The following is a 12,713-nucleotide window of genomic DNA, read 5'->3' as shown; positions in this document are numbered from 1 at the left end:
AAAAAGTATACCATCGGGAATTTTCACTCCAGGTTCTTGCCTATACAGCACCTCTACAAGCCATAAAATAAACGGTATAATGCTACACTGCATCAGATGGTGTCTTTTTAGTGAAGAGGAACTCTGTTCACCTTTATTCAAGAAAGATGAACATAAACTTGGGGTGCTGCAGGGAGAGAAGAGCAGAGTCATCAAGGGAGCAGAAGACACATTCCAGACTGCATCCAAGCTTCCAAAAAACTGGATGTGAAGTTGGTATATCCTTTTAGATTAGATTTTGATTGGTAGTGAGTTTAGCAAAGCAGAGGCTGAGTGGAGGTATGACAGTTCACTTCCACTTATGGCCCAGTTAATTTGGGCTCTCTGAAAAACACGTTTCCATTACTATCTTCCACTCTGCAGTTGATTGTACAAACAGGCTGTGACCACACAAACCTTTCTTGCTGTAAAAAGCTGCTTATGCTGGTACTAGACTCCAAACAGCTCACTAGCCTGTTTCACTCACCACATAAATATTTTTTGGTAAACACCAAGAAGAGCTTTTTCAACATAAGAAAATTGTTGGCACAGGAACAAAAAATAGAAACTGTTATCTATTAATTTAGCTGGAATATTCAAAGCAACTTTAGACTGACATTGTAGAGAAGGTTTTCCGTAGATGAGCAGGGACAAGAACCTGCCAGGGATCTGAGTTCAGTGTGACTCAGGGGATCCTTTTGGATCTGATGTATCTCTGCAGACGGTAAGATTGCTGGCAGCAGCCAAACACACAGCGACACTTCATTATTGCAGCAGTGGCTGCAGTCTGTAAGCGGTTCTGTATTTCCTTACTTGCCCCAGCCAGCAGCCTCCTCCTCTCAGAATGAACCCCCACTCCCGTCCACCCTTCTTCCCAGCTCCATTCCTCTCTTTCTGCTGTCTTCACCTACTGGGCAAATCCCATGGAAGAAACAGAGAAGGAAATTGTTTCTCTGTTGCCTTCCCTTTCCCACTTACTCATCTTTATTATCAGAACAGGAAATGTTAACTTTATTTTACACATAGTAACACCCCTGAGTATGCTATAGGTGAAGGACAGGATATGGAGTAAGCTGACAGATGCCTTCTGGAAACAACTCTGTGTATGTGCTTGGGGAGCGCGATGCTGACAGATGCAGGAACTGGGAAGAGGAACATCAAAAGGCTGCCTAGGTAAACACGTGCACAGAACCCTTCGAAAGGCTTTAATTGACACAAGCACCAAGTGAAAGCGGTGTGGGCAGGTACATATGCAGGTATCTGGGAGAAAACAAGCAGAAGAGCTGAGGCATGCAAATGATGGGTTGTACACGCACCGGGTAGGGGGTACCTTCTTCGAGTTTGAAAGAAAAGTAACACAAATTGCAGCTGGCTTGCTGGAGCTGTAGACCTGTCTGAAGCCAAGTTTTGTTGAAGATGAGCATAGGTCAGCTTTAAATGGTCTTCTTCTATTAATGCTTGTGAAAGAAATTTTGCTCAGCTCCAGTTCACAGGCTCATGGACAAGTGCAGTGCCGACCCATGAAAACACCTTGTTCACACCCATCAGCTTCAGCCTGCATGGAGAGGTGGAATTCGGTGGAATTCACTCTTCTGGGTACTGTGGGTGTCCACAGGAGTCCAGGGGAACTCCTGCCCCCAGGACTGCTGCCCAGGATGCTCAGCCTGGAAGACTCTTACTGACTTGGGTATGAGCAAATGGCAAGCTTCATCAATTTCTGAGCTTACATCCCATTTAGCTGACTTCTGCTGTGTGCCTGGTATGAGTTACCAGAGGATTTGTACTGTATGTTGGAAGAAGAGGCAGCCCTAAAAGCTGTTACAGACAACACATAAAAGTTCCATTTCAGACTGCATCCAAGCTGCTAAACAACTGGATGTGAAGCTACCATATCCTTTTAGATGACGGACTGAGTTTCTTTTGATCCACCTGGAGCACAGAGAATTACCTTCAGTGCCTGCCTCTGATTGGCAGGGTAAGGCCTGAATCCAGAGTTAAGTTTCCAATTCACTAGGAGTTCAGGGGAAAACAATTTCCGTTACCAGAACACAATTTTAGCAAGAAATTAGAAGTTCACTGTTTAACACACTGATTTCTTTTCTTAGATGTTATTTTTCTGTTTACAATGTGTTGTTGTTTACTAAGTCTGAGCAGACAATAACTACCACGCACTGTCTGGAATACTAAGGCATATGCATAGGTCAAGTAGCTCCCCAAAACTCATGCTAATGAAGGACAAAGGCTCCGCTGCAGTTAGCAGCAGGGAACTGCTTTTGATTTGGAACTAACATGCTGTTTATATACTGACTGGGAGGAGGGAACAAAGACATGCACAGTAAAGCTATTGGAAAAAATACGTTGTCATTGGAACCACCTCAGGGGTACCTGCCTCAGGAAACAGACAAATAAAAGGGTATTTGTAATTAGGAGAAATATATAGGGTGGTTGCAGTTTCGTTTGTTTGTTTTTCCCAGAAGCAAGATACAAAAAGCTCACAAGCCTGGAAGGATTTCTCTGAAGGTGGAACAAAGGCCCAAGTCCATTCTCATGGTAGCCAACAGAAATCTTTGCTGTTGACTTTGAGACAGGAATAAAGCCACAGAAACCACTTTTTAAAAATTCCAACTGCAAAAACATTCCTGTATTGGCTCTGAGCTGACTTCTGAGAGTTTAACTGTGAGTCCTGGTATTCTAGGCATGTATGCTCATATGTATCTTATGGCAAAGAAGGTCTATGGACTCTCTTGGTCCATACAGTGAGTTCTTAAATGAGAGGAAAAACTGATCCACTGGCCAATTCAAGCAGTCTTTGCTACTGGAAGGAAAGAGTCTGACTGGTGCCACGTACATAGGGCAGAGTAAGGTTGATAAATTAGCCAGTCCTTGCTCCTGTGCCTCTCTACCCCTTCCCAAAGAGCTTTCCCACTGAAATTGGTGGGTCCAGGCTGAGATGGAAACATTTCATGGGAAGGATGGACTGAAGTTAGAACTTGGGTTCAAACATGGTCAAGTTTCCAGCAGCATTTAGGTGTAAAACATGGATCTGTTTTCTGGGCTTCTGAGCCTTAGACACAGAAACTGGAATCCAGATCTTCCCCGTGCCTTGCACACATTAAGCCTCCCAGCACTGGTGCAGATAATAGCACAGAGTCACCATCTGGCTGGATTTTACGGTTTGATGAAGTGCTCAGTTTTAAGGCAAGCACGTGTCTGGCACCTGGGGACTGCAGAGTCCTGATCCCAGTTCTGGCACGGTCTTCCTGTGGCCCTGGGCAAGTCACGTCCTCTTCAGAGGAGGGAATTCATCAAGTGCCCCACGGCCCCGCGGAATCGGCAATGGGCTGTAAAACGATCCCCAGCTCCAACCTGAGGAGAGGCCAGCCAGAAGGGCCTCTCAGCAGTGCTGAGCTAGCTCCGTGCCACAGCCCAGAGATGCTTGTGCTCCTCACACTGCTCCGGTGGGTCGCTGTGGGAGGACTGGGAGCCAAGTAGGCCATTCCAGGTCTTGTGGTCCCTTGTGCTAGGGTCATCCTAGTCCTCAAAAATCTCAAGATAGAGAAAGCAAGGACACGTTTTCAGCCCCTCTGGTTCTGCAGCTGAACGATGGCAGTTCCCATCAGGCTTTATAGATGTGTTCTGGAGTGGGGCTCCCAAACCCATTTTCACATACACAGCACTATTCATTAGTCTGCCATTTGTTATCACTCAAATGACATACTCTTTAGTCTTTTTAGGCTTTTAATTATAAGGTACTCCCATTTTGCTATGAGTCACTGGTATTTTTCTATTTAGCATCAGAAAACTCAAGAAAGTACATACAGTACTTTCTCATCATCATGGGTCTATGTTTTGAATTGGTTTTCCTCCCTGTTTAAGCATCAAGTAAGTAGGAAGTCCAAAGAATTATAAGCCCTCTTTGCTGCACATTGAAGGTTCTTTGTAAGAGAATGAGATATGGACATTACAAAAAAACCCAGTTGTGCTTAGTGGGAACCCTTTGCTGTCCACATCTTAAAATTATTAAATCTCAGTATGTCGATATTTTCATATTATATCCTCTTTGAATGCCAAAAGTGGCCAGTCTGGTTTAATTTTTCTTTATAGTTGTGGAATTTTTTTTTTCCAGTTTCTATGTTTGGAAACATTTACCTTTAAAAAAAAAGTAAAAAAGTTGAGAGGGTGATGTAAATGACTCGAAGTGAGGCTGTTTTTCTGAACTCTGAACAAGTGACCTACCTTGCCCACAGTTCCAGAACTAAAAAGAGCTGTGCTTTGCTTTGCCCCATAGTACCCTGCAGCACATTCCCAGCTTAATTCTGTTTCTCACAACACAACAGCAGAGCTGGACATGTATAGTGTTCGAAGCTTTTACTTAATGTCTTTGTTTTGCAGTGAAATAACAGCCTTGATTACTGAATTCTAGGCCTGTAAATGCTTCTACTTTTTAATAGCATTTAATCCTTTACCTGCAAAGTAAGCGGAAACTTAAAGACGCTATATGGAGTTAGGTAGCTCTGTCAACAGCAGCACACACCTCCAGCTTATCTCAAAAAGTGTATTTGGCATGTCAGCTGGGACTAATGCTAGTGACCTTCATGCTGAACCATATTTCTAGAAAGCCTCTCCTGGACACTAAATGCAAGAGATAAAGAAGTGGCAATGGAATGAAAACTTTATGGCAATTTTCTAGTCACAGTTCCTTGTGTTAAAACCTTAAGATTTTGTCAAGTGTTGTTCCGAATACTGTCTCTCAGCAGCCAGACAAAGAGTGATGGCAGGGTTGATTTGGGCAAGTCTAGTGACAGCAGTACAGCCCTCAGCTGACATGAGACCTCTTTGTGAAGGGGAGGAGGGTAGGTTGGCTAGGAAGATAATCCAAAGGGCTGCAAAGATGAGGCTTACCAGAGGAAAGTAGCGTGACAGCTCTGGGTTTGTCAGAATCTGTTTTACCTCCTCAAGTCCGTGCATTATCATTTTTCCTGGTTGCAGGATTCCTTTCTTGAATTGCCACTTTGACCAACCGTATTGCAGGAATCCATAGCTGTTCTGTTTCTGCTGCTGGTTTTGTAATGCTTACTCCATTACCAAGAGATTACTTGCAGGTGTCTACTATGATGGAATGTAAGTAGCCTCTTAAAGAGAGGCAAAAAGTAAAAACCAGAGTTTCAACTCAAATAAGCCTCCAGTGCACGTACAGGCCATGATGTGTAAATAAAGCCAATGTGGGTATCACCAGAACAGTTGACAGTGGGTGACCTTCACTGCCAGACACATCTGGTTTCTATGTTCTACTGGATCCATCATTGTTAAGGTTGCCCCTTTCTTCCTAAACTTCAGCTCTCATAGAGGATTTCCTTCAGCCTCAAAACCTTTCATCCCCACACTTTCATCAGCTTGAGGTGAAATAGTTGCAAGGTTACCCCTCACGGTTGCACATGGACCTGTTCTCTCAATAGGGTAACTCATGAGCACGCTCATCTGCTCCTCCTCTTCACCTCCACTGTGTCTGCTTAAAATTCCACAGGTGGAAATGCACACATCGCTCAGTCTCTAATGTTCTGTAGCTCAGACTGTCTCACCTAGGAGACCACTTAAGAGAGGATCAGCTAGCAAGAACATCTTGTCCTGAGTGTCATTTCCTTGATTTAGGCCCAGACTGTCCCCCACCAGTAGACTGCAGCCTTTGAGGCTCACTCCCTCTGCTGGTGCACCTCTGCTGGAGCCTCAGCTTGGCAGTCTCATGGAGCAAAGCAGAAGTTGTTAATTTGGCTGAGGCTTTTGGTTAACCTCTTCCTCCAGTTTGAAGCAGTACGTCACTCTCTTATAACTCTTTGCAAACAACCCTGAGCTGTTCAGATTCTGGTAGAGGTGCTTCAAGAGCTTTTCCAATCCAAATGTGCTGTGTTGACATCTGTGTTGTCATTAGTCCAACTGGGAAAAAATAAAAGTAAAATCTGTCCCTTCAGACTCAATTTGTAAGCTCAGACACGAAACTACTGGTTTAAGCATTTTGGCGGAAGCTTAAAAAGCAAGCCTACTCAGGCTGGTACTCATCTGTGCTTCTTGAGCAGCTCAGAGAACAGCAGCAATACAACCGCAAGACCAGTGTCAGGAGTGGCATGCACAATTCAGCCATGTGAAGAAACAAAGAGCATTCTCAGGACTTCCAGGCCATAGGCAGTGGTCTGTATCCTTACAGATCGAGTGCCGTCTTTCTCTGAAGCATCTGAGCATCCACATGCTTCATCTTGACTTCAGTGGGACTACTCTTCTACTTAAACAGTTAACCATGTGCTTTGCTGAGTAAAGCCTCAAGTGAGTTTAGGGCACCAAGTGACTCTTAGTTCATCCACTGCTTTAGTTCTAGGTCATAGATTTAATGACAAAATTCAGCTGTTCCCTTTCTACATCCTTTCAGGTCATTCAAGCCTGCTTCACTGTCAGTGGAGAATCTGTTCTTCACAGTTCTTCTTTTGTTTTGTTCTTGAAAAACATTTTAACTATGCCCATATTTAAAAAGAGTTCTGAAGTCCTAGGACAGCATACATTAGTACCCAGTGTTTGTGGCCCATCTGTTCAGGGCTTTGGGCCAGTGTATTATTAAATCTACTATACTCAGTAGGAACTGAATGGATTACCTGCACACTGTATCACGCACTTGCTGCATATGCAGTCACCTCCCTTGAACTTCATGGAAACTGTGTACGTTTAGCTGAAAGCAGATTTGACTGTAAATCACACCACTGCTTGCACACAAACGCACCTGCATATTGACATCCTACTCAAAACATTTGATTGCAAGTTCTCTCTCTCGGAAGTTTCATTTCTCTAAGCCTGGCACTACTTAATAAAATTGTAATGCTTTAACAGAATGCTTTACGAATAGGAAAATAGTTTAGACATTATAAGAAGGCTTTACCATCCTTTCACAACCATCAACACATATTCAGGCAGTATTATATAAAACATTTATTAGTCTTTCTTATTACACTGGTCTGGAAAACATCTTTAACCTCTATGAATAAGATGTGCATTTAGCTGTGCTCAAGACCTAGTCCAGCAAAGCACTTTTCAAAACCAAGCATGGGGCTGTTAGAAGTGATGCAAGTGCTTTGCTGGATTTCGGCCTCACTCCACGGTTCCCACATGTCCTGTTCACTCAGACCGATCAAGGTTTCAGAACTGCCCCATGTGTATTTTACAGACTGAGTCTCCCCTGTCAACTTGAAAACAGGTAGAACATGTAAGAAAGATTTTATACACTGTCCTGCACCTCCCTTCTACCCACTCAGGTTTCAGAGTTATTCCTGTTCACCAAAAAAATCTTCCAGTTATATATGCTGGATTTCAATTTCTGTAAAGTACTTTTTTTCCACCTTTCTCATCTTGTTCATTCATTGTACTTAGCGAGTTTTAGCCTAGGTATGATGTTCATTGACTGCAGTTCTTGGAATAAGAGTTTACAGGCATAAGGTATGCGCAGAGAAGACACATGGCATGATGATTTGCAGTAGTGGCACCTAGGGAAACAAACAAAAAGAAAGTTAGAGTTGGTGCATAAATGAAGCTCTGCAGAGAAAAAAAAACAGTTGCCACTATCCATTGGTCTCTTTGTCCACATGCATTTAAACACTGGGCTAAGTCCTAGAAAGAGCCAAGTGCTCAAGATACATTTTGGCACTTCAGTTATAACCTTAAGCCCTTAAATAATCTCACTGAAGTCAATAGGAGCTTCATGTTAAACCTGCACTTTTCTTGGAGGAGAATCAGAGCGCTCAGGCGCTAACAGGACTGACTTCTACTTCTTCACCACAGCCAACACAAGTTCAGCATTGCGTAATGAGAGAAAGGAGGTGAAGAAAGCTAAGTATCTCTGAATGGTCCAGTTTCTGTCTTATATACACGTCACAAAAAAGAGGCAGGAAAAAAGAGGGTTCACACTTAGGTTTTTTCCTTATACGCAGTTTCACCCTATAATGTCTCAAATCAGTTCACATTCCAGGAAAGAGGCATCTCTCATCTTACTTCTCTCTGTGTGAACAATCAAAGCTTTAGTCAAGACAGGAGACCATGAAAACTACTTTAACACAAATTCTTTATGCTTTTTACTCAAATAATGATATTAAAACCCTGAAGGAAAGGGATTTTTTGTCATATAGATAAAACCTTAACCATATAAGAAAATATAAGGCTGGTCACTCAGCCATCTTTTCAGTATCGGGACGCAAATTCAGTGGTGGCAGCAACTGTCAAAATTATTTCCTACTCTGTGTATACACAAAGGAAATTAGAAATCTTTTTCATAAATATCAGCATCCAACCTCCCTATTTCCTCACTCTCCTGTATATTCCATCTTCAGGTTTTGTAGAGTTGAGAAAGCCAGGCCTTTGAGAACACAGAGTGAGACTCAACACTTCATAGGGGTCTAACAAAGCTCGTTTTTTGCTTCTGTGTTTCAAATGTGTATTTCTGGCAAAAAGTCATAACAGTGATCTGCTGTTACTGTCTTGCAGAAAAACAAACCCAGTGTCTAGCCCTTATCTGGGAGGAAGGGCTCATGTTCCTTAAGACAAGTGCCCTTAATGCTAGGCACCAAACAATGTGTTTCTAAAAGGTTGCTTGCAGTAATGTCTTATTAATGCCAGACTCACTGAAAAGACCTGTTTGGAAGTTTCTCTTTAATGACTTGATCTCTACTGTGATGCCCATTATAGGGCCACTTGCTTCAGCTACTGGTAGATACAGCATTATCATTTGGCAGAAACTACCTCTTACTGATGACTCTCACACATCAGACAGGTTTTCACAGAATCAATTGCAAGAATGTCTGGCTCTGTCTGAGAGAGCAGTTTCCTTCACAGATATTTAAAAAGAGTTACTAAATTTTGTTGCAAACTTCAAAATATGAAATATATTAGCAACACTTTAATAAAGAAAATGTAATACTATTCCTGAAGTCCAAATTCCTAATTATCCTCCAGGCACCCTCACTTGCTGTGGGCTCTTGAAATCTTCAAAGACTGCTCTGAAAGCCAAGGTCTTACAAGAAAATAATTGAGCTACATCTGCACGTGAGTTTTTTTAAGGCAGTGTTTTACACAGTTAGATAAATCTAAGGCATGCCTTTCCTTTCAGACAACTTCCTTCACTGTTATTTGCACTGCAGTAGTTTTAGAGACCTGGATCAGAAAAAGGCCTCACTTGTTACATACAGCGTACATACACTCAAGAAAAACAAGGACTCTCAAAAATACCACACAGAAGCCAGGAGGACAATCCCCACCGAAACATCACCGACCACAAGAGGATGCAGAGTAGGCCTTGTCTTTCCTCTGGATTTCAAATGTGTCCGCCTACCTCTGCCTGAACTTCTGCTCCTCAAGAGCTGCTGCTGCTATTGGCAGACAAATGTGGTGCTTGGTTTTTGGCCAGAAGCCATACACTTCAGAAGAAAGGTCTGGCCAAGGGCAGAGATGGTAGCTGTCACTTTTAGACATCTACAGACTGAGAACACGCCTTACTTTCCTACTTCATTATATCATGGAAAAATCACTCTCGAAGCACTGAAGTGAATAAAGTCCAATTTCCTGCCTCTTCCAAAAGATTGATATTGATATCCAAGATGTGGCAAGTTTCCGACAATATTCTTTTGAGGTATTTAGAAATTAATCTTTCTCCTCCTCCTTCCACCTGCCCATCTTCCCCCAACATAAATATTAGAGTAGCTTGTAACAAATTCACACCCTTTCTTTTAACTTCCTTAGTCATTGGATTCCAGGTCACCTGTTTTCACAAAGCTTGCAAGAATGTTTTATCTCATAAATTCCTATTGGTCTCAAGTCTGTTTTTCTGCCTGGCTAAAACAAAACCGAGCTAAAGCGAAACATTTTCCCCACCTCTTAAGAACATAAAAAGAAGTTTCCCTGTCTTCTAATAATAGTGGTGTATTCCCAGCATGCTACAGGGCAACTTCAAATCTAGCATCTCAAAATTACTGTAGAGAAAAGGTGGTTAGAGCAATGTCCATAGTGTTACACACAGAATCATAGAATCAGAATGGTTTGGGTTGGAAGGGACCTTAAAGATCCACACAGTTTTGACATCCAGTTTTACGCTTCTCCTACATGGAAAACCAGTTTGTTTGCAGGACAGAAGCTTGATGTTGGCTTAGGACCCAGAGTAAGGCAGCAAGAGTAATGCTAGCCTAGAGACAAGTTTCTTAGGGACAAGGCACTTGGGCAGAAGGCAGCTGAATTTCCAGACAGCAGCTTGTCTCTCAGGCTCTAACATGAGATCGGTGCATTTGTCTGATGCTTCCAAGAGGAGCTCCTTGTTTTACAGGACTACAAAGCAGAAGGCATTTGGGAGGGGTACAGTCAAAGCAAGTGGTGGGCTTGTGACTATGAACTCCATAGGGTAAAGTTCTGTTACGTAGAGGCATGTTTACTCTGTACCTTTGCTTTATGCACCAAAGGTCAAGGGGTTTTCTGAAAACATGAAACATGTCACAGGCACAAACTGAGGAGGGGACACCACAAGTTACAGAAAGGTTTACAGTTAGACAACTTACCAGCCTGAGTACCCCAGCAAGCCACACTGTCCACAAACATCCACTTCAAAGGCATCACTTGAAATCATCAGTCTCTCCAGTAAAAGCATGCTGGCTCCATAACCTATCAAACAATCCCGTTCCATCTCTCCAAGACGTAAACCACCATCGCGGGATCGACCTTCAGTGGGTTGCCTTTGAAATAAATGTTTGAAAAAAACGTAGTCAGCATTCCAGAACATACATCTACAACTCTAGGAATGCTAGTCTTCAAACTGCAGGAACAGTATACGAGATTCAAGTTGAAGCAATTCATCTCTGCTCCTGCACTAGCAATATGATGGAGTTCTGAATGGCAACTGCAGCATCAGGCCACAACTCCCCACCTCACAGAACACAGCTGAATAAGTAAAAAACCAAAAAGAGACCAAACAGTATCCAGGACAATCTAGACACAGATTTGGTACTCTTATCTGATGAGACATTCATTATAGTTTGTAGCCAACTAAATGAAACAATATTCAGCAGCTAATGAATTAATCATCAAGCCAATATTTCAGCTGAACTACAGCAAATACTAAATACTTCAAATAAAACAATTTTTGATCTGGCAGAGAATACCAAAACAAAGCAGCAAACAAGGATTATGCCTATTACTACCCATTACTGAAATCCTACCTTTTTTTTTTAAAGCAACATTTATCTAGTTTATTTTTTTCATGTCTGATCAGTTAATAAACTAATTTTCATATTGTCTAGGTTCCTGGTTTTCTAGTTCCTCAAGACAAATTAAACTCTCATTTTTTGTCCGGAAAGACTTCCTGTCCTCATGGTGCTACAGTCAAGTTTTAACAAAGCAATGTAAGTATATGCTAAGGATTTTGAGGTAAAAAGGCAAGTTACAATACATTATTTAACACTGTGACTGTTTAAGCCTTTTTTTTTGTTGGACACAGTCAAAATTTAAACCTGTTGTTTGTCATACTACAATTCTATACAGTATCAGTTCTACTCATGTACTAGGACAAGGCTGTAGTACTTGGGTTAGAAAAGTTAGTGAACTATGAAGCAAAACCAACCTTAAATTCCTGAAGCACGAATATATTGCATGCATTTTATTAAATATTTCCATCTTAGTTTACTCCCTGAAACACCACAGCAAAGAGAAAGAATTAAAAAAAAGTTACTTGCAATCATTTCACTGCTCAGTGAAACTTCATGTTTATGTGCTGTTTCTGACATCTACAACAGTGTAATCCACCAAGAATATCCAATGACAGATCTGGCCCATAACTTCTGGAGTATATTTTGTTTATGTTATTTCAAGCATGTTAATTTGTTAAGCATACTAAATATATTAAAAATAAGTTTCCGTTAACTTCTTGCAACTCAGATAAAAGAATTTATAAAAGCCTTCACCATCTAATAATCTTCTGTAACAAGTGTAAAAAAATATACCAAATTACCAGACCAAAATACCTTCCAAAGAGGTAAGTTGTATTTGTTTTTAGGGGGAAGTAGTTTCCTTACTCTCACCACACTGGAACCTTAAAACTAATCTGCTTGTGATTCACATTGTCCTTTTCATTCATATAACCTTCTATTTTTCCCACTGTTGGGAGAATGGATAGAAGTTGTTTACTTCCTGATTAAACCCCATAGGGGCCTCTCCCCAGATGATGGCACCATCACTGTTCAGAAGCTGTTTTAAAGGACCAACTCTGTCGTGAATGCAGTTTCTCTTCCGAAGTCCCAAGACGCAGATTTTCAAAGCAGCTGGGGCCTCCCAAAGACAGGCATTGGCTGTGGTGCTGGAAGTGCCTCAGTTCCTTTACCAGCTGACTTCTATAATATTAGGTAATGCCCAAGTCTACTTTCAAAAGTTTCCCCAGGTGCTGTTCCACAGGATAAAGTGACAAAATAGCTTTTTAAATGTGAGCCCAAATAAAGTCTCATTCCAATTAAGGGAGGATAAAACTTCTTGAAAAACGATGGGGTCTCAACTCCAGCCCTTTAAGAGTTGATATGCCATGGGTCTTTCAACAGATGCAGGATGAGTATTTCTAAAGCAGCTGAAATTCAATTTAAAACACCCACAAAAAGTCCCCCAAACCAAAAAAGAACTCCAACTTGAGTCTTAAGCTC

At 41.8% G+C, this 12,713-nt stretch overlaps 1 protein-coding gene across 2 annotated transcripts in view; it reads right to left on the bottom strand.

Annotated features, from left to right (window-relative positions):
* Nucleotides 1-7,136: 7,136 nt before the first annotated feature.
* POLR3B (polymerase (RNA) III (DNA directed) polypeptide B) overlaps nt 7,137-12,713 on the bottom strand; it is a 74,829-nt gene continuing 69,252 nt past the window's right edge. For both annotated transcript variants that reach the window (XM_010182581.1, XM_010182582.1), the window contains exons 27-28: nt 10,590-10,763; nt 7,137-7,538 (exon numbers count right to left, since the gene is read on the bottom strand). In XM_010182581.1, coding sequence (XP_010180883.1) covers nt 7,409-7,538; nt 10,590-10,763 — 304 coding nt within the window. In that variant the 3' untranslated portion in view covers nt 7,137-7,408. The remainder of the gene's footprint in view (nt 7,539-10,589; nt 10,764-12,713) is intronic.

This window comes from Mesitornis unicolor, unplaced genomic scaffold (assembly GCF_000695765.1).
Source record: "Mesitornis unicolor isolate BGI_N332 unplaced genomic scaffold, ASM69576v1 scaffold29224, whole genome shotgun sequence".
Lineage (NCBI taxonomy): Eukaryota > Metazoa > Chordata > Aves > Mesitornithiformes > Mesitornithidae > Mesitornis > Mesitornis unicolor.
This window is presented reverse-complemented; position numbering and strand designations above follow the sequence as displayed.